The sequence below is a fragment of the Ipomoea triloba genome, chromosome 15 (genome assembly GCF_003576645.1).
Source record: "Ipomoea triloba cultivar NCNSP0323 chromosome 15, ASM357664v1".
Taxonomy (NCBI): domain Eukaryota; kingdom Viridiplantae; phylum Streptophyta; class Magnoliopsida; order Solanales; family Convolvulaceae; genus Ipomoea; species Ipomoea triloba.
In genome coordinates, this window is record NC_044930.1 from 446725 (window position 1) to 469044 (window position 22320).

A 22320-nucleotide genomic window follows, 5' to 3' on the forward strand; every position below is an offset into this window, starting at 1 on the left:
TATGGAAAGTTTACAATGCTGAACAGGTACCGGTGCCTTTTGCATCAAGTACAACTATGAACTATGTATCATGTATGCTTTTCAGACTGTATCAGGTACCTTCAACTTGTATCTCTGCAATATCTGGTATTCTGGTCAGTGTATCTATATGTAAATTTCATTTGAAACTGAGTATGAAAAGGTTGGTCCCCAACCCCCATGTAGTATCAGTTGTAATCTCAAAAACATATATGGTTGTATACTCAGTACAAAGGGTATTGCCGTATTGGTGTTGATCGAGAAAGGAAAAGACTGTTCTAGGAACGTGACTAGAGCATTGAAGTTTCTGACAGTCTTTGCTTGAACTTAAGCTTGACCATTGCTGTACCTTGCAGTAGTCATTAAACATCTTCAGGTACCATGGTTCTAGGTTCATCAGAGGGAAGATGGCCTCGTATTAAATTCTTTACTGCTGCTTGTAAATGCTATAGCTACTTTCACCCTTTTACTTTAAATTCTTCCCATCTACTCTCACCTCTATTTCTTTAACAGCTCTGCTAAATCCTCTCCCTCTCCAAGAAGAAGAAAGAAAGAAAGAAAAATGGGGTTTTCAAGAAGTGTTTGGGGTGTGTTTGTTGCTGCTGCTGTGTTTGCATATGAGGCTAAAGGGGAGCCGATGGTGCCATCGCTCTGCATCTTTGGAGACTCGGTGGTGGATTCGGGAAACAACAACAACTTGAACACTGTGATTAAGGCTAACTTCCCGCCTTATGGAAGAGACTTTGTCAATCACCAGCCCACTGGAAGGTTCTGCAATGGAAAACTGGCCACAGATTTCACTGGTATTCTATCTGCTGTATAACACATTACACTTATCTATGGGTAGTCGCATATAAACATACATCATACCCGATATCGAATATATATATGGTACTGGGTACCAGTTATGATTGGAATTGATGCCGATTTGGCACCTTTTATACATATTTGACATGCTTCTTCTTTTCTGTTTGGCCACAGCTGAGTACCTTGGGTTCACTTCATACCCACCGGCTTACCTAAGCCAAGAAGCCAATGGGAATAGCATTCTTGCTGGTGCCAACTTTGCTTCTGCAGCTTCTGGTTACTATGACAGCACTCCTCAGCTATATGTATATACACACACACTCTCTCCCCCCTTGTATTCTGTTTCAACTGAAAGGTTAACTTGATAGCGAGACGACATATTTATATTAATATAATATATAAAATATATCATTTATTTGGTATGTATGCAGCGTGCCATTACACTGCAACAACAGCTAGGATATTACAAGGAGTGGCAAAGCAAAGTTGGAGTTTGGCAGGGAAAGCCAAGGCCAACAACATAATTTCAGGTGGAATCCACCTTGTGAGTGCAGGGACAAGTGATTTCATCCAGAATTACTATGTTAATCCGATGGTTTGCAGAGCTTATACTCCCGATCAGTTCTCTGATCTCCTCATGCAGTCATACACTACCTTCGTTCAGGTCACATATCTCATATCTGTCATAATCTACGTGAAATAATATTATATATATAAATAATAAATGTATAGTCTCACGTGACAGAATCTGTATGAGTTGGGGGCGAGGAAGATAGGAGTGACCAATCTACCGCCAACTGGCTGCTTGCCTGCGTCGATCACGATGTATGGTGGAGGAAACAACCAGTGTGTTGAAAGGATGAACCAAGATGCCATTTCCTATAACAAGAAGCTTAGCAGCACATCACAAAGCCTAAAGAGCAAGCTTCCAGGCCTCAAACTAGTAGTGTTTGACATCTATCAGCCTCTGCTAGATATCATCACAAAACCCTCTGAAAATGGTAACATCATCACATGCACTATTCTTGATTGAAAGGGGATTTTTCCTGATTGAAAGTTGAAAAAGATTAAGACTGCATTATACAATGAATGTTGCAGGGTTCTTTGAATCGAGGAAGGCCTGCTGTGGGACAGGGACACTGGAAACATCGTACCTCTGCAACGAAAGATCAATAGGGACATGTTCGAACGCCACAGAATACGTGTTCTGGGATGGATTCCATCCATCTCAAGCTGCTAACGAGAAGTTGGCGCAGAGTCTGCTCGTTCAAGGATTTGATCTCATCTGATCGATCTTAAACTTAATGCATGCCCACACTGCATTTACATCCAGATTAACTCGTCACTGTTGCCGGGTTGTTGATTATTCCTTACATTTGTATGCTTTGTCTCATGTCTGAATTGAACATGATGCGTTATCAGTATGTTAGCTACTGAATGTCTTTCATACATTAATCTGTAGTTGTTAACAATGATCTATGATAATACCGAGTTGTTGAGGTTATAATGCTTGGATGAATCAAACGGCTCAAATGTTAATAACTAACTCTTCTCTGTAATAAGAGTTCAATATGCTCACAACCTGGACCTTATATAATTAGACAAGACAGTTTGAATCAAATGTTGAGTGATCAAACGAACAGGCAGTAGAGAACTAGAGAGATCAAGGAGTAGTGGAGCAAGTGCAACTCAAATGATTTGGTTAATATATTTTTGACAACTTATACTTATTTTGGCCCGAGGAATGTGCTATTTTAAAATTCATGAGAGAATGCTTTGTCACCTTTTGAGGTCTTACTTGTCACGGATATGAAACATACACAAGTTCTAGAAGCAGCCTGAATTCAGGTGTCTGCTAAAACCATGAACCCATTCTACAAATCTTGGTGTGTGGGTGTTAGTCATTTGATAGAAGAAATTTATAATTACATAAGGAAAAAAAAAGAAAATATAATTAACACTAAAAAAAATAATGGCGTAATTGATATTAAGCCTAAAATTGAAGGACCAAATCAATAATTTACTCAAATTATTATTATTAATTTTTGAAACAAATTTACTCAAATTATTAATAAACCCTTTCTGAATTGTCTTTTTCTGTTTTTTCTGTTTTTTCAGAATCAGAAGATAAACCCTGTAAGAACCATAGTTGAACCGGCGCCGTTCAATTCCATGGCCGCCGTTATTCTCCTTCCCGCCACGACAGTCTCCGGCTCCGCCGCTGCCGCCTCCACATTTCTCTCTGCCAGCAATCCAATCTCATCTCTTTCTGTAATAAAACCCAACCACAAATTCAAGCCCGCATTTTTCCTTTCAAACGCCTCACTCTCAATCCAAGAGCCCCTTCTCAGCTCCGACCCACTGATTAACTCTTCTATCTCAAGACAGCACGCCGTCGATTATGCCGATTTTCTTAAGCTCTCCGTCCGCTCCGGCGACGTTGAGCTTACTAGAGTCGTCCACGCCATGGTTCTCAAGCTCGAAGAGGACACCCGGTTGTCCAATGCTCTTATTTCCGCGTATCTGAAACTAGGTCTTGTAGATTATGCTCTCGCCGTGTTTGATTGTCTTTCCTCCCCGGATATAAAATCATACACCGCAATCATATCGGGTTTTGCGAAAATCAACCGTGAAATTGAAGCCGTGGAGCTCTTCTTTGAGATGAGAGGCTCAGGTATTGAACCCAATGAGTATAGCTTCGTCGCTTTGTTGACTGCTTGCATTCGTTCACAGAATTTAGAATTGGGGGTTCAAGTTCACGCTTTGATGATCAAATTGGGCTATTTGGATTGCACTTATGTTGTTAATGCCCTTATGGGACTGTATAGTAAATGTGGCAGTTTGGATTTTGTAATTGAATTGTTCGACAATTTGCCTAAACGAGACATTGCTTCGTGGAATACTATGATTTCGGGTATGGTTAAGGAGTCCATGTTTGGTAGAGCTTTTGAATTGTTTAATGATATGCAGAGAACTGATTGTTTAAGAGTTGACTATATTACACTCTCCACTCTTTTGAATGCATGCTCTGAGTGTTTTGTGAGGAGAGGTCAAGAACTTCATGCCCATGCTCTTAGAATCGGGTACGAAAGCAATTTGAGTGTGAACAATGCGCTTATTAAATTCTATACGAGGTGTGGAAGCATAAAGAGCGTGATGGCTTTGTTTGAGAGGATGCTGGTGCGGGATGCCTTTACGTGGAATGAAATGATCACAGCGTATATGGAATCTGGTCTTGTTGATTTGGCTAAGGAACTTTTCGATCACTTGCCCGAGAAGAATGCAGTTTTATATAATGCTGTTTTAGCCGGATTTTGTCAAAACGGTGAAGGCTTGAGAGCAATGGCCTTTTTTTATAGAATGGTGAAGGAAAGCATAGAGTTTTCTGATTTTACCTTGACTAGTATTGCATATGCCTGTGGGTTGTTGATGGAAAGAAAGTCGAGTAAACAGATTCACGGGTTTATTCTCAAGTCTGGCTGTGAGCCAAATGATTGTATCGAGGCTGCATTGCTTGACATGTGCACTCGGTGTGGGAGGATGGAGGATGCTGAAAAGATATTCCATAGAATGCCACTGGGCCACGGTAGATTGATTGCATTGACATCTATGCTATGTGGATATGCTCAGAACGGGCAGCCAGAAAACGCAATTTCTCTATTTTTGGAAACGCAGTTAGAAGGACTACTAGTCGTGGATGAAGTCGCAACAGCTACTGTTCTTGGCGTTTGTGGAACTTTAGGGTTACTTAAGTTGGGGGAAAATCTCCATTGCCTTGCCTTGAAACATGGTTTTCTGTCTGACGTGGTCGTTGGGAATGCTGTAATTAGCATGTATGCCAAGTGTGGTGAATTGGAAGATGCAGTTAAGGCCTTTGAGCTTATGCCATCCCGTGATTTATGTTCATGGAATAGTTTGTTAGCCGGTTATGTCCTTCATAGGCGGGGAGATGAAGCTTTGGATACGTGGTCGAGGATGGAAAGACTAGGAATAGTGCCAGACTCCTTTACCTGTCTCCATATACTTTCAGCATACAGACACACTACAACAAATTTAGTTAATCGCTGCCAAAGCTTCTTTTTCTCAATGCAGTCTGCATATGGTGTGTTGCCCGCCTCAGATCACTACGCCTGCTTGGTAAGCGTATTAGGTTACTGGGGTCTGCTCGAGGAAGCAGAGGAAACAATCACTACCATGCCTTTCGAGCCAAAGCCTTCTGTTTGGCGGGCTTTGCTTGATAGTTGCATAATGCATTTGAATTCCACCATCGGGAAGAGGGTCATCAAGAAAATACTATCCATCGAGCCACAGGATCCATCGACATTCATCCTAAAATCAAATCTTTATTCAGCATCCGGAAGATGGCAGTGCTCGGAGCTTGTGAGGGCAGAGATGAAGGAGAAGGGGTTCCAGAAAATCCCGGGCCAAAGTTGGGTCATCTGTCAACACAAATTTCACTCGTTTTTCGCCAGAGACACATCGCATTTGCAGTCTAAAGACATCTACAGCGCACTGGACATACTAATCCTGGAATGCATGAAAAGGGGATATGCGCCCGATACAAGCTATGTTCTTCATGAAGTTGAAGAGTATCAGAAGAAGGATTTCTTGTTCCATCACAGTGCAAAACTGGCACTGACATTCGGCCTTCTAATGACCAAACCTGGAAAACCCGTTCGCATTATGAAGAACATTCTTCTTTGTGGTGACTGTCATACATTCTTCAAGTCTGCTTCCATTGTCACAAAGAGAGAGATACATGTTAGAGACACTTCAGGTTTTCACTGTTTCTTGAATGGTAAATGCTCTTGCAACGATCGCTGGTGAGACAGATCAGGTACATATGATTTTGTAACAGAAAAAAAAAAAAAAAAGCTTTGCTATTTGTTCACTATAATCATAATTCCAACACAGTATTGTTTGCACAGTTTTTAGTACTTCAGACAACCTCTGCATCTTGACTAGGAAAACAACATACATTAATACAGTACAACATATATTTTCATCAACATTTTGTTGTAAATTATGACTTTTTCTACCCCAAAAAGGACATAGACAAAAAGGGATGAACTTTAAGCTCATAGAGTGCACTATATTAAAGAATTTGGCTATACAATGTAGTAGGCGAGAAATTTTGTGAGCACAATTCTGAATTAACTTCCGAGTGATAGGGGATGTTCTATGGCCTTTTAGGAACATTTAAAGCTTGGGATACTATATGACCTCATTTGGAAGTAGCACAAGAATAGCTGAATTTAAGTAGAGAAAATGTTGAATTGAACTAATAATTTTCATATATTATTGAATTAAAATATATGGAGAAAAAAGAATCTAGGATTCTAGATTAATCTAATCTAAAATCTAAACATAAAACTAGGTAACATAATCTAATCTAAGCCAACACACTAACAAGTAGCTTCAACAGCAAGCCTTCTCTTGGATTTGCTGCAGGTTGTGGTTGCGAAAAGGGCATCAGAGACATGGAGAGTGCACTTCTCCTTCCCCACACAAGCCGATTGAATCACTGGCATGGCGTTGGTGGCATCACAATGGCTTGTTTCAAAGGAGCCGCAGCTGCCTTTTGGTTCACCAAAGCTAGCAAAGTTGATCTTCGAGATCTTTCTGCCTCCTCCTTGGCAAGACAACTCCAATGTGTTTCCTTCCTCTACATTGGCACATATGGTTCCTACTGTTACGGTTTGAACCCTAACTTCTTGAGGACGACCGCCCATCTCTTCGAACAAAACCAATTGGTTGTTCCCTTTTCGTAGGAAGGAACGTGGAACGTGGTACCATCGTTGTGAAGGTTTACCACAACCGGCTCCACATTTTGATCCGCCATAGTTTCCACGATAGTCACATTGAGGGCAGCCATCGGCTTTGGCGAGGAAGGATGGCCAGTATCTACCAATGTGATGTCCATTCACCCAAGCCACTCCCTTCCCCATTCCTTTCAAATCCAACACCACAGAGTCTTCCCCCGTGGGGGTCTTAAAGAATGTCTGCAAGAAAATGACCGAGCATAGAAGTTACATACAAAGTTTATGTGTTAGGAATGGGGAGAGTAATGTTATTAACGGTATGGATTGCGTTACCTTGTACCAAATAAACATTCTGTCTGTTTGGAAGTCAGATGTGTGCCATGTTAACTTATTGCGGTCATCAAGTTCAAAAAGTCCTTTAGAAATTCCATGTAATCCGACCATATATGTCCATGTGTTTTTTGATAAATCCAATCCTTCACCATTTGGTTCAACTATCTTAACTGGTCCAACAACTCCTTGTCCTACCTTTTCGAAAAATTCTCCATAGTTCTACCAACAAAAAAATACAATGAACAATTAGAAAAAATTTAGAAGATAAAGCATTGATGGTTGTAAGGGAAAAACTCTTACGGGTAGTCCGACAGTTTCACTGAGTAAAGAAATTGTATTGATATCTTCTCGGATTTTCACATTTCTTTGAAATGAAAATTCAAACTTTCCGTCATCTTGTGCCCATTGAGAACCTAGAGATAAACATATAATTAATTAATGAATAATTATTAATTACAACTAATAAATAATTCAAATTAAGAGACTTTTACCAATGTGCTTGTTGTTAAAAAAGGCATGGAGGACATGGCTTTTTGTGTTAACTTGAAGAGTAAGCTCCTGTCCTAAAATTGGACTATTCTCATCTACCTTGAAACTAAACAAAACAAACACAATTAATTAATGATCTTGTATATAATAAAATATAAAATAAATTGTGATTATTGGCAATATATACCTTGTCATGTACCACAAGTAATCAGTAGTATCATTTGTCACAGTTTTCTGATCAAATAGTTGTTTGGCATCAAGAGCATCTATCAATACTGAGCTTTGATCTTTGTCACCAAACTTGAGATGCATAACAGTTTCAGGCCTATATGACCATTTCAATTGCCCTTCACTTAGCTTCTTTACCATCACAGTTGTTTGAGCATTAACCTAAAGACCAAAATATTGCAATGAATTATATTAAAATTATTGCTTATATTTAGAAATGTTGGAGTAGATTGATGTTTTTATAAGTTACTCACCCGGGCTGTGTTATAAATTTCGGTTTTGCAGTCAGGGAGAATTGTGACCGACCATGCTGGTGTGGTGTAATTCCTGCCTTCAAAGGTGATGGATATGTCATCTTTGTCATTTGCATTTCCTAAGAAGCATACCCTTTTCCCCTTGTACTCATACACTGTTGACTGAAAAACATAATATAGAATGATGTCATTAGATTCATTAAAAATTGAAAAAAGAATTAAATTGGAAGAATTAACAAATATAATGAATTATAACACTTACAGACATCATCCTTCCATAATCTGTGTTGGTTGCATTGCCATACAAAAGTACATCCTCCAAAGAATATAAAAGGTTATGGAGTTCCTTGAGATGCCCCCACTTTGGTTGGTTCACATTACCTTAACCATTTCCACAATTGCATTAGTATCAAATTATCAGTAGATCAGATTAAAGTCTAGTAATTAAAACTTTACCATATTCATCGAGGGGAGCATTGTAGTCATATGTTGTAGCAATGTATGGTCCACCTGATGTCCTTCCAAAATTTGTTCCACCATGGTACTAAAGATGGGGCAAAAAAGTAAAAATAGAGTAATAAAACTGGATAAATTTTTTATGCCTAACAATGCATATCAAACCATACCATATAGTAGTTTTGTAGAGATCCACCATATTGGAAAAAACGAGCAACAGCAAATGCAAGATCTTCCGCAGGTCTGTGAGGGTCTCTATCACCCCAGTTCTTAAACCTTACATATTAAAGAATCAAAATAATTAGTGTAATTAAAAATTTCAATTAATTACATAAATAAACAAAATAAAATTAAAGTACACTAACCAGCCACTCCAGTTTTCAGTCCAAAATTTAGGGTTATTGTTCTTAGGCCAGAATTGATCACAATAAAATCCATTGCAGGTATTAATCTGCATTTTTAACCAAGGAAATTAAACTAAATATAATTATATTACTAAAAAAATATAGAAATAATTTTTAAAAATAAAAATTTACCATAGTTTTTGGAGCATCATCCTCTTGACACATGATCCAAGGCACTCCAATATTCAGAGAAAGAGCAAAATCCGCACACCAATTTATATATTTCTTTCCTTCTTCTCCGTAATGCGATATAATATTCCCATACTCATTTTCAATCTATTTTTTTTAAATATAATAATAATAAATATTTAAGTTTGAGGTGACAACTTTTAAAAAAGATTAATTTAAAAAAAAATCAGAAAATGGCAACATTATTACCTGGGCAAGGATAATACTTCCCCCTTGACTAGCAAAAAGGTTCTCTCCTTTTACCATGTCTACAATTTTCTTTGTGAAGATTCCCATCTCCCTCTGAGCAAAAAAAAAATTAATTTTTAAAAATTTGAAATGCAATAATAATAATAATAATAATAATAATAATAATAACAATAATAATAATAATAATAATAATACCATGAATACTGCATTGTTGGTTCTGAGAGTTGTGTTTGGCATGTTGTGTAACCACATAGGAAATCCTCTGAAATTCAATAATAATAATAAGGTAAAACATTACATAGACTTTAAAACCTCAAAAAGATTTATATAATGTTTATGAAGCAAATATCAATATTGACATTTACCCAAAATTCCATTCTGCACAAACGTATGGACCTATTCTTAGCATGGTGTAAAGCCCTTCATTTTTTATTGCCTTGAGAAACTGTATCAAATCTTTATTTCCCGAAAAATCATACTGAAATTTTAATTAAAAATTAAAATTTCCCGAAAAATCATACTGAAATTTTAATTAAAAATTAAAAATTCCCGAAAAATCATACTGAAATTTTAATTAAAAATTAAAAATAAATTAGATGTAAACACATATTTCCGAATTAATAAAAATATTATTAAAAGATTTCCCGAAAAATCATACTGAAATTTTAATTAAAAATTAAAATTTCCCGAAAAATCATACTGAAATTTTAATTAAAAATTAAAAATTCCCGAAAAATCATACTGAAATTTTAATTAAAAATTAAAAATAAATTAGATGTAAACACATATTTCCGAATTAATAAAAATATTATTAAAAGATTTCAATTCCAACCTCACGGTAATTAGGCTCATGAGCATTCCAAAAAACATAAGTTTCTATAGTGTTGACACCACCCTCTTTTGCCTTTTTGATCAAAGAGGGCCACATCTATATAAATAAACAAATTATTTAAGATATTAACAATACAAAAAAATAATTTAAAAAATTATTTTAATAGAATATATAACAAAATTGAGAAAATATATACTTGAGCTGTGCTACGAGGATAGTGAATGGAACCAGAAATGATGAGTTTTCTCTGACCATTAATTTTTAAGGCGCGATTATCATATGTAACTTGTAAAGCATCGTAAAAAGGTAAATTGTAAGAAAATATAGTGAGAGCAAGTGCTATAAAACTAGTGAGAAAAGATGCCATTTTAGCAAAGAAGAATTGAAATAAGAAATGATTGGAATGAATTTTTTGTTTTAGTATTCCCCTATTTATAAGAAGGAATTGAAGTATGTAGATAACTAAGAGATTGATACTGTTATCTAAATAATAGCTACTTTTACTAAGTAAAAATGTATTATCTTTAAATTATTTTTGAAAAAAATTCAAAAACACACCTAAATTATCCATATGTCAAATTTGAATAAGAGTTATTTATTTTTTAAATCATTAGAAATACATCAAAAGTAATAAAGGCTTATAAAATATTAAGTATGAAATTAATAATTAATTTTTCATATTTTCTTCCTTAGCTTTTTCTAAGAGTTCAAAAAAAATATTTTTAATTTTTTTTTTCACTTTTTTAAATCCATTTTTGTGAGAGGTAAGGGTGTCTTATAAATAAATTATAGATAATATTGTCCTAGATGATATAAAATGAAAGAGGGCTAGCATAGAAATAAAAATTTAAAAATGGAAGATAAGATATAGTTAATGAAGGAGGATTAATAAACGCATAACAAAGGGCAAAATAGAACGGTTCATTTGAGTTGGTCCATGCTCCATGCCTGGGGCGTTCAAGTGTCGAAAAATTTGCCATCTCCCCTTCTACAATTACTTATTCAAGATTGGGATGGGTTGGTCTTCTGGAAGCTATAACTAATTTGCTTGGTGGGATCTTCCCACCCTCATATTCTAAGTAAATAAACACATAATAATTGATGGAATATTATCTTGATATAATGCAAATAATAATAGGAATGCCTCCCAGGCTGGCTTTGCGTAATTGGTTCGTCATCTAACTCAAGGTCATGACTGATGTTTTAAATACTAATAATAGGAATTTTAGGATTTCAAAATCTTAAGTTGGGGACATAATTATATTCTTAATATATAATAGTAGAAAAAGGGTTCGTTATTATATAGTCCCACAGGGAAAGAAATATATGCATTATCTGGTACTGTAGAGACAGATCGCATTTGCAGTACAAAGACATCTATAGCGCACTGGACATGCATATACTAATACTGGAATGCATGAAAGCGGATATACTTCATGAAGTTGAATATATATTTTCATCAAAATTTAGTTCTAAATTATATGACTTTTCTAACTTTTATCCCTACAAACCACATATTTCAAAGTCGATCTCATCATAAGGGTGCAAGAATTGTAAGCTCATAGCTAGGGTGCATTTTGGCAATACTTTCTCATGAGTGAAATAGATGTTGCATGGTCTTGTTTGGAAACTTTTTATGCCACTGCACGAAAAAGTTTACCGGGGCTGAATCGATTCTGTCTCCTGTTCTTTTTCGTTAGGAGAATATATGAATATTTTCCCTGGATCTCCTGGTTAAAGATGGAATGAGTCGATGCGTGTGAAATCACTTCTTGATGCCGAATTCCAAAAACCAGCTAGAGGTTCCCACTCTTCTTTGATCTTCCTTTTATTCCCTAGTTGGGGAATATAAAATCCGCATAAATTGTATTTTTGGTTAGGCAATGTGTGGTCGGAAAAGAATGATCGATTTTTTAGCAAGAATAAATTGGCCTCATGAGTAACTGAGATGCTAATATGACCTCATTTGAATAATAAGTAACGGAATTGATCGAAGTGGAAAAAATATTGAATTTAATTAACTAATAATTTTCATTTATTTGAATTAAAAGACCAATCTAATCTAATCTGATCTAGCTAAAATCTAAACATAAAACCAACCAATCTAATCTAAGCAACACACTAATAACCACAGCACAACTAACTAACTAACTAACAAGTAGCTTCAATGGCAAGCCTTCTCATTTTGGATTTGCAAGTTGTGGTTGGGAAAAGTGCATCAGAAACATGGAGAGTGCACTTCTCCTGCCCCACACAAGCCGATTGAACCACTGGCAAGGCATTAGTGGCATCACAATGGCTCGTTTCAAAGGACCCACAGCTCCCTTTTGGTTCACCAAAGCTAGCAAAGTTAATCTTTGAGATCTTTCTGCCCCCTCCTTGGCAAGACAATTCCAATGTTTTCCCTTCTTCTACATTGGCACATATGGTTCCTACTGTCACGGTTTGAACCCTAACTTCTTGAGGATTTCCGCCCATCTCTTCGAACAAAACCAATTGGTTGTTGTTCCCTTTACGTAGGAAGGAACGTGGAACATGGTACCATCTTTGTGAAGGTTTTCCACAACCGGTCACACATTTTGATCCACCATAGTTTCCACGATAGTCACATTTAGGGCACCCATCGGCTTTGGCAAGGAAGGATGGCCAATATCTACCAATGTTATGCCCATTCACCCAAGCAACTCCCTTCCCCATTCCTTTCAAATCCAGCACCACTGCGTCTTCGCCTGCCGGGGTTTTAAAGAATGTCTGCAAGAAAAGTTACGATTTTTCAAATTTGTGTGCTGAGAATAGAGAGAGTGATAATTTAACTGTATGGATTAATTAAGTTACCTTGTACCAAATAAACATTCTGTCTGTTTGGAAGTCAAATTTGTGCCATGTTAACTTATTGCGGTCATCAAGTTCAAAAAGTCCTTTAGAAATTCCATGTATTCCGACCATATATGTCCATGTGTTATTTGATAAATCCAACCCTTCACCATTTGGTTCAACTATCTTAATTGGCCCAAGAACACCTTGTCCTACCTTTTCCAAATATTGTCCATAATTCTACCAACAAAGAAAACACAATGAAGAATTAGGAAAAATAAAATAAAAGGACTAAACAAATTGATGGTTGTAATGAAAAATTCTTACTGGTAGTCCGACAGTCTCGCTAAGTAAAGAAATTGTATTGATATCTTCTCGGATTTTCACATTCCTATCGAATAAAAATTGAAACTTCCCATCTTGTGCCCACTGAGAACCTATGTGCTTGTTGTTAAAAAAGGCATGGAGGACATGGCTTTTGGTATTAACTTCAAGAGTAAGCTCTTGACCCAAAATTGGATTCTTTTCATCTATCTTGAAACTGAACAAATTAAAAGAAACACTAATCAATTAGTGATCAATCCTATAACAAAATATTAAAAAACAAAAAAACTATGATTATTTGCAAAATATATATACATATACCTTGTCATGTACCACAAGTAATCGGTAGTATCATTTGTTACAACTTTTTGATCAAACAATTGTTTGGCATCAAGAGCATCTATCAATACTGAGCTTTGATCCTTGTCACCAAACTTGAGATGCATAACAGTTTCAGGTCTATATGACCATTTCAATGGCCCTTCACTCAACTTCTTCACCATCACAGTTGTTTGAACATTAACCTACAACAAAAAAAAAATGTCAATAAAATATATTAAATTATTAGTTACATTCATGAATATTGTAGTAGATTGATGTCTTTATATAATAAGTTACTCACCCGGGTTGTATTATAAACTTCGATTTTGCAGTCAGGGAGAATTGTGAGAGACCATGCAGGAGTAGTATAATTCCTGCCTTCAAAGGTGATGGATATGTCATCTTTGTCGTTTGCATTTCCAAAGAAGCATACCCTTTTTCCATTGTATTCAAACACTGTTGACTGAAAAAACATAATATAGAATGATGTCATTAGATTCATTAAACATTGAAAAAAATTAAATTGGAATTGAAGAATTAACAAATATAATGGATTATAATAACACTTACAACATCATCCTTCCATAGTTAGTATTGGTTGCATCTCCATACAAAAGTACATCCTCCAAAGAATATAAGAGGTTATGGAGTTCCTTGAGATGCCCCCACTTTGGTTGGTTCACATTGCCTAAACCATTCCCACAATAGTATTATCAATGATGGGGAAGTCAAGTTAAGATCAAATATAATTAAGGTCTAGTAATTAATTAAAACTTTACCATATTCATCGAGGGGAGCATTGTAGTCATATGTTGTGGCAATGTATGGTCCACCCGATGTCCTCCCAAAGTTTGTTCCACCATGATACTAAAAATGAAAATGTATGTTAAATCTAAAAATCAGAAAAATAAGAATAGAGCAATAATAAAGCACAATATCATACCATATAGTAGTTTTGTAGAGATCCTTCATATTGGAAAAAACGAGCAACAGCAAATGCAAGATCTTCAGCAGGTCTGTGAGGATCTCTATCACCCCAACTCTTAAACCTTACACATTAAAGAATCAAAATTATTAATGCAATTAAATTCTTAATTAATTACATAAATAAACCAAATTAATTTAAAGTATATACTAACCAGCCACTCCAGTTTTCAGTCCAGAATTTAGGGTTATTGTTCTTAGGCCAGAATTGATCACAATAAAATCCATTGCAGGTATTAATCTGCATTTTGAACCAATATAATTCATGAAAATTAAATTAAATATAATTACTAAAAAAATTAAAAATAATTTAAAAAATAAAAATTACCATAGTTTTTGGTGCATCATCCTCCTGACACATTATCCAAGGCACTCCAATATCTAGAGAAAGAGCAAAATCTGCACACCAATTCATATATTTCTTTCCTTCATCTCCATAGTGTGATATAATATTCCCATACTCATTTTCAATCTGAATTTTAAAAAGAAATTATAATAATAAATATTTACATTCGAGGTTACAATTATTAAATAAAAAATTAAAAATTTTAAAATCAGAAAAATGACAACTTTACCTGTGCAAGGATAATATTTCCCCCTTGACTGGCAAAAAGTTTCTCTCCTTTTACCATGTCTACAATTTTCTTGGTGAAGATCCCCATCTCCCTCTGAGTATGGAAATAATTCTTAAAATCATGAAATGCAATAATAATAATAATAATAATAATTATTATTATTATTATTATTATTATTATTATTATTATAATTTTAATACCATGAATACTGCATTGTTGGTTCTGAAAGTGGTGTTTGGCATGTTGTGTAACCACACAGGAAATCCTCTGAAATCTATACTATATATAAAAACAATTTCCTCCTCCCAAATTTTCCTCCCAAAACTTAGGGGTATTTTGGTAAAATCATTTATTTTATTTATTTATTATTTTATTATTTTATTAATTATCCATCCTATAATATTATTATGGTAATATATGATAATGATAATATGATAATATGGTAATATTGTTAATATTAATGGGTGATGGGTGATTGGTGATATATAATTGATAATTGATAATATGGTATATGGTATTATTCTTAATATTAATATATTAATATATAATATATTAATATATACTAATATTAATTAATTAATTGGTGATTATTTTAAAAAAGAATAATTAATTGGTGATTGGTGATTAGTGATATGGTAATATTGTTATATATTAATATTTATATTTATATAGATTGATATTGATATTAATTAATTAATCTATATATCTATATATATTTATATAATTGACATGTAATTAACTATATTAGAATGAAAAAATTATATAATATTGTAGTAAAATTTTTACATGTCAATCATCTCTATTTACATAAAATTAAAATTAATTATACTTTCCTTTTGAAAAATCTCTCATATTATGTTTATCCTCCACTATATAATGATGAGAAATGACTCTTCTCTCACAATGTACCAATATCTGTGCTCTCACTATTAGTTAGAGATCTATAATCTGTAATTCTACGAAGTCGAAGATCGAACTTTAACACGCGTAGAATTGTTATGGTATGCGGTATGATTTAATTTTTAGTTGATTCATTCTGCATGTTGGAGATCCTTATGGTGTAGTCTGCATTCCATAGAGTATTTTGTAGTACTGTGATTTAGTTTGATTTTAACAGCTCAATATGCTTTAATTTTTGCTGATAAGGTTTCAAGTAGCAAGGCCAATTTTGCCATGGGCGTATCACGTGTGTAAAATTACAATTTTCAGAGTGATTGTAGTGAACAATCAAATGTTTTCTATAATTATATATTTTAATCACATTACTTTGATTGGTAATTTCTAATGGAAAAACATTGTATTGTAACTTTGTATTACAAGATTTTGAATGATAATACCTTATTTAACTATCCATCTTTTTAGTTGTACTGTGCAAAATAACTAGCAATCTACAAATGCTCATCTATATATTGTAGAATTTGCAATCTTGATCTTCTCCATTTACGGATGCTTATGTAATTTGGTAAAAATGGTGGTTACTATACTTGAATAAATACTCAATTATTCATTCCAATTGTTTGTTTTACCATTCCAATTCTTCATTTTATAAAAAATGGTGCATTGGAAGCTAAACATGGGTAATTGTATCATTGATTGTTGATTCCAATTATTATTAATCTTTATCACTAATTGCACAATACTAATTCACACTTATTAGTTAAAAAATGGTGATTACTATACTTGAATAAATGAAATAATAATATTAAATTTTGTAGCCTCGATTTAAAATCTATTATGTTAATATAATAATAATNAGAGCAAAATCTGCACACCAATTCATATATTTCTTTCCTTCATCTCCATAGTGTGATATAATATTCCCATACTCATTTTCAATCTGAATTTTAAAAAGAAATTATAATAATAAATATTTACATTCGAGGTTACAATTATTAAATAAAAAATTAAAAATTTTAAAATCAGAAAAATGACAACTTTACCTGTGCAAGGATAATATTTCCCCCTTGACTGGCAAAAAGTTTCTCTCCTTTTACCATGTCTACAATTTTCTTGGTGAAGATCCCCATCTCCCTCTGAGTATGGAAATAATTCTTAAAATCATGAAATGCAATAATAATAATAATAATAATAATTATTATTATTATTATTATTATTATTATTATTATTATAATTTTAATACCATGAATACTGCATTGTTGGTTCTGAAAGTGGTGTTTGGCATGTTGTGTAACCACACAGGAAATCCTCTGAAATCTATACTATATATAAAAACAATTTCCTCCTCCCAAATTTTCCTCCCAAAACTTAGGGGTATTTTGGTAAAATCATTTATTTTATTTATTTATTATTTTATTATTTTATTAATTATCCATCCTATAATATTATTATGGTAATATATGATAATGATAATATGATAATATGGTAATATTGTTAATATTAATGGGTGATGGGTGATTGGTGATATATAATTGATAATTGATAATATGGTATATGGTATTATTCTTAATATTAATATATTAATATATAATATATTAATATATACTAATATTAATTAATTAATTGGTGATTATTTTAAAAAAGAATAATTAATTGGTGATTGGTGATTAGTGATATGGTAATATTGTTATATATTAATATTTATATTTATATAGATTGATATTGATATTAATTAATTAATCTATATATCTATATATATTTATATAATTGACATGTAATTAACTATATTAGAATGAAAAAATTATATAATATTGTAGTAAAATTTTTACATGTCAATCATCTCTATTTACATAAAATTAAAATTAATTATACTTTCCTTTTGAAAAATCTCTCATATTATGTTTATCCTCCACTATATAATGATGAGAAATGACTCTTCTCTCACAATGTACCAATATCTGTGCTCTCACTATTAGTTAGAGATCTATAATCTGTAATTCTACGAAGTCGAAGATCGAACTTTAACACGCGTAGAATTGTTATGGTATGCGGTATGATTTAATTTTTAGTTGATTCATTCTGCATGTTGGAGATCCTTATGGTGTAGTCTGCATTCCATAGAGTATTTTGTAGTACTGTGATTTAGTTTGATTTTAACAGCTCAATATGCTTTAATTTTTGCTGATAAGGTTTCAAGTAGCAAGGCCAATTTTGCCATGGGCGTATCACGTGTGTAAAATTACAATTTTCAGAGTGATTGTAGTGAACAATCAAATGTTTTCTATAATTATATATTTTAATCACATTACTTTGATTGGTAATTTCTAATGGAAAAACATTGTATTGTAACTTTGTATTACAAGATTTTGAATGATAATACCTTATTTAACTATCCATCTTTTTAGTTGTACTGTGCAAAATAACTAGCAATCTACAAATGCTCATCTATATATTGTAGAATTTGCAATCTTGATCTTCTCCATTTACGGATGCTTATGTAATTTGGTAAAAATGGTGGTTACTATACTTGAATAAATACTCAATTATTCATTCCAATTGTTTGTTTTACCATTCCAATTCTTCATTTTATAAAAAATGGTGCATTGGAAGCTAAACATGGGTAATTGTATCATTGATTGTTGATTCCAATTATTATTAATCTTTATCACTAATTGCACAATACTAATTCACACTTATTAGTTAAAAAATGGTGATTACTATACTTGAATAAATGAAATAATAATATTAAATTTTGTAGCCTCGATTTAAAATCTATTATGTTAATATAATAATAATAATAATAATAATAATATAATAATAAATAACTCCGTAGTAATAATACTAAATTCTTAATATAATTTTCCTAATAATAATAATAATATAATAATAATAATAATCCATAACTCTTAATATAAGTTTGTAACTAAATTTTCCTATTAAATCTGTTTATAAAGGTAATTATAAATATAAAATTGAGAAATTCCTATGATATTTTATTTAATTGATATTATTCCTAATATATTTTATCTAAAAGGCTTCCTTCCTTTTTTATAACATTGTTCCATATGTTAATCCGTTTAATATGCTAATCTATATAGGTAATTACCATATACTATTTACCATCTAAATAATCCGTGGTAATTACACTATATTTAACATCTAAATTTATTATGGTCATTAAACATAGAGATTTCATTCTTACGATAATTTTATATATTTTTACTTCAGATAATGTCAATTACCCGTGCATTTCATTTGATTACTTTTGAATAAAATCTTAAAAATTATGACAACTAATGAATTAATATTGTTGTTCGTAATATAAATTTAATCAAATCAGTTAACGAAATTGATAATACACATATTACATCCATAATTAGAGGAGATTAACAAAATTATGATAATTATTTCAATTCACGTATTATTATGCTAATTCACATATTATTACGTCCATACAATTATGTAAATTATTTCAATTCACATATTATTACACATATAAAATTATGCTAATGGTTACTTTGGAATAAAATCTTAATAATTATGGTCATTGAGAAATTAGTTCAAACATTATACTTTTATTAAACGGTTTTTTATACTTGCCGTAATTTTATCTAATCAATTAAAGAAATTAATGGTACACATATTACGGACAAAATTAAATAAAATTAAACACACACATATATATTACGGATAAAATTAAAGAAAATTAAACATACACATATTACGTCCATAATTAAACGAAATTAAAATATACATTATTTTTTAATTATAATATATACTCCTTAATTACCATACTTATTCATAATACATGGACGTCATAATTAGCATAATATTAATCTATACTATATATAAAAACATAAGAATAGTAAAGGCATATTTTAAATTTTAAACAATAGTAAAGGTAAATTAAAAATAGAATGAAAATATTTCAATAATAATATTCTACATCATTAATTAAAAATAGAACAGAAATTAGGTAAAAATACCAGTGGATCTATTATTCTAATTGACTAATTAACTGAAAATCAAAAAAAAAATCAACTAAAAATGAATCTGATGTTACTAATTGATTGAATATATAAAAGGAAATGAATATTAATAATTGACTGTAAATAAAAAAAATATCCATAATTAACTAAAATGAAAAAGGAAATGGTCATATCATTGCAATTTAATTAAAAAAAAGAAAACATTCTACATCATAAATAATAAAGGCATATTATAAACAATATTAAAGATAAATTAAAAAAGGAACGGAAATTAAAAATGAAACGGAAATATTTCAATAATAATATTCTACATCATCAATTAAAAATGGAACGAAAATTAGGTAAATATTACTACGTAATTCTTTTCATTTTTCCTAGATAAGGTTGCCTGATATTAATTTACACATAACAATCGGCACTAATAATTAAAAAAAAAATAAAAAAAATAGAAGAACTGCTGGAGACGTCTGTTTTTTTTTAAAATTTTATTATTATTATTATTATTTAATTATTTTAATTAAAATTATTTAAAAAGTTTATTTTAAGATTAGTAACCACCATGTCATCACAATTGTAGGTAAACAGGTCAATTTGAACTCTTTTTTTTTTTTTAAACATGTCAATTTGTACTTAATTGCATGAGTTTATATAGTTCAGAAATCCAATTGCATTCTTTTTGAGTTCGATGGCCTAATTGCAGTTTTGTGTGTAGTTCAATGGTTTATTTGACCATTATTCCGAGAAAAATGATATTACTAATTTATTTAAAATATAAAAAGATCGTAATCTATATTCTATACTATATATAAAAGTAAAATCCTCCTATTTCATTCCCTGCCTAAACTTTTGTAGTCAATTAATGAAATATTTTATTGGTGAAATAATTAATAAAGCTTATTTGTTAAGAAAATGTAAAATAGAAATTAACTAATATCTATAAATTGATAATATGTATACTCACGTATCAACACTATTAATAAAAGTAAAATCATTTATCGGGAAAAGAAAAGGATATTACTAATTGACTGAAAATTATTTAAAAACTTTAATAGTTAATTATACTTTCCTTTTGAAAACTCTAAGTTATTTAAACTTTAAAAATATTAATTGAACATGGGTTGTTAGATTTTTATAATAATCAAAATTAATTCATTCAAATATGGAGGAGGAAGATAAAACTAAATGCAATATGAGGAAAATGAATATACTTAAAGTATAAAAGTATAATTACACATATATTAGTGTAATTGACTAATAATAATTGCCTAATAATTATTATGATAATTAAGTTAAGCATTGGTCGTTGAATTTATTTTTATAATAATTACAATTAATTTATTTCTCATTTTCTCATATTTATTTTAGTAATAATATAATTATATAAGTCATAATATAATTATATAAGTCATATTACTTATAGATCTTTTCAAGATAATTTTAGACAAACAAGTCATATATTATTCAATTAATTGAGTAATATTTTTGTACTAATCTTATAATCAAATAAATGTACACGTTCAATATTAGAATTTTTTATAATTTCATCTTTATTTTTATTATCTCAATATATAATAAAAAAAATTTATCCACGCCTGGGTAATTGGACAATTATTTGTTCTAATTCAAAGGAAAACATCAGAAAACATAATTGATCCAATCAATTTCATCAATTGCGCTATATAATATTCGATGTTATAATATATATAATTGTATATTGATCCAAATATTCTTTAAATATTATAACAAATCCATTCTCAGGACTTAATTAGCAAGGTAAAAAATTAGTTTAATAGTAATAACATTAACAAGGTAAAAAATTACAAGACTTAATTAGCTTTAAAGCTCAAAAAATTTATAATCTTTATGAGCCAAAGATCAAGCTTGACACTTACCCAAAATTCCATTCTGCACAAACGTATGGACCTATTCTCAGCATAGTGTAAAGCCCTTCGTTTTTTATTGCCTTGAGAAATTGTATCAAATTTTTATTTCCAGAAAAGTCATACTGCAATATTGAGTAAAAGTTAAAAAAAAATTATATATACACATATTTCCAAATAAAAAAAACATTTATTAACATTTTTAGTTCAAACCTCACGATAATTAGGCTCATGAGCATTCCAAAAAACATAAGTTTCGATGGTGTTGACACCACCCTCTTTTGCCTTTTTGATCAAAGAAGGCCACATCTATATAAATAACCAAATTTAAGATATTAACAATAATGCAAAAAAACAAAAAACAAAAAAAAGAGTATATAACAAAATTGAGAAATACTTGAGTCGTGCTACGAGGATAGTGAATTGAACCAGAAATGATGAGTTTTCTTTGACCATTAATTTTTAGAGCATGATTATCATATGTAACTTGTAAAGCTTCGTGAAAAGGTAAATAACAAACAAATATAGTGAGAGCAAGGGCAATGAAGCTAGTTAGAAAAGATGCCATTTTGCAA

At 31.5% G+C, this 22320-nt stretch overlaps 3 protein-coding genes and 1 pseudogene across 3 annotated transcripts; 2 read left to right on the forward strand and 2 right to left on the reverse strand.

Moving 5' to 3' along the window:
- Nucleotides 1-4: 4 nt before the first annotated feature.
- On the forward strand, nt 5-2329 carry LOC116006626 (GDSL esterase/lipase At5g03820-like). Its single transcript, XM_031247068.1, is given in 7 exon segments — nt 5-95; nt 532-821; nt 1000-1130; nt 1257-1317; nt 1320-1489; nt 1571-1826; nt 1924-2329. Coding segments are annotated over 7 exon segments (1131 nt in total). The 5' UTR covers nt 5-63; the 3' UTR covers nt 2115-2329.
- A 611-nt stretch (nt 2330-2940) lies between these two features.
- On the forward strand, nt 2941-7084 carry LOC116006954 (pentatricopeptide repeat-containing protein At5g03800). Its single transcript, XM_031247489.1, has 2 exons — nt 2941-5662; nt 6277-7084. The coding sequence occupies exon 1, from the start codon at nt 2998-3000 to the stop codon at nt 5650-5652; it is 2655 nt and encodes an 884-aa protein (XP_031103349.1). The 5' UTR covers nt 2941-2997; the 3' UTR covers nt 5653-5662; nt 6277-7084.
- Nucleotides 6182-10328, reverse strand: LOC116006739 (beta-galactosidase 15-like). The gene is made up of 16 exons (XM_031247229.1): nt 10158-10328; nt 9962-10057; nt 9495-9607; nt 9325-9391; nt 9130-9222; nt 8884-9027; nt 8713-8798; nt 8518-8623; nt 8348-8435; nt 8154-8272; nt 7892-8053; nt 7597-7799; nt 7412-7515; nt 7221-7333; nt 6921-7139; nt 6182-6827 (listed from the first exon to the last, which is right to left on the reverse strand). Exons 1-16 carry the CDS (start codon nt 10326-10328, stop codon nt 6231-6233), a joined length of 2481 nt encoding a protein of 826 aa, XP_031103089.1. The 3' UTR covers nt 6182-6230.
- Nucleotides 10329-12112: 1784 nt separating this feature from the next.
- On the reverse strand, nt 12113-22054 carry LOC116007272 (annotated as a pseudogene).
- Between the last annotated feature and the right edge of the window lie 266 nt (nt 22055-22320).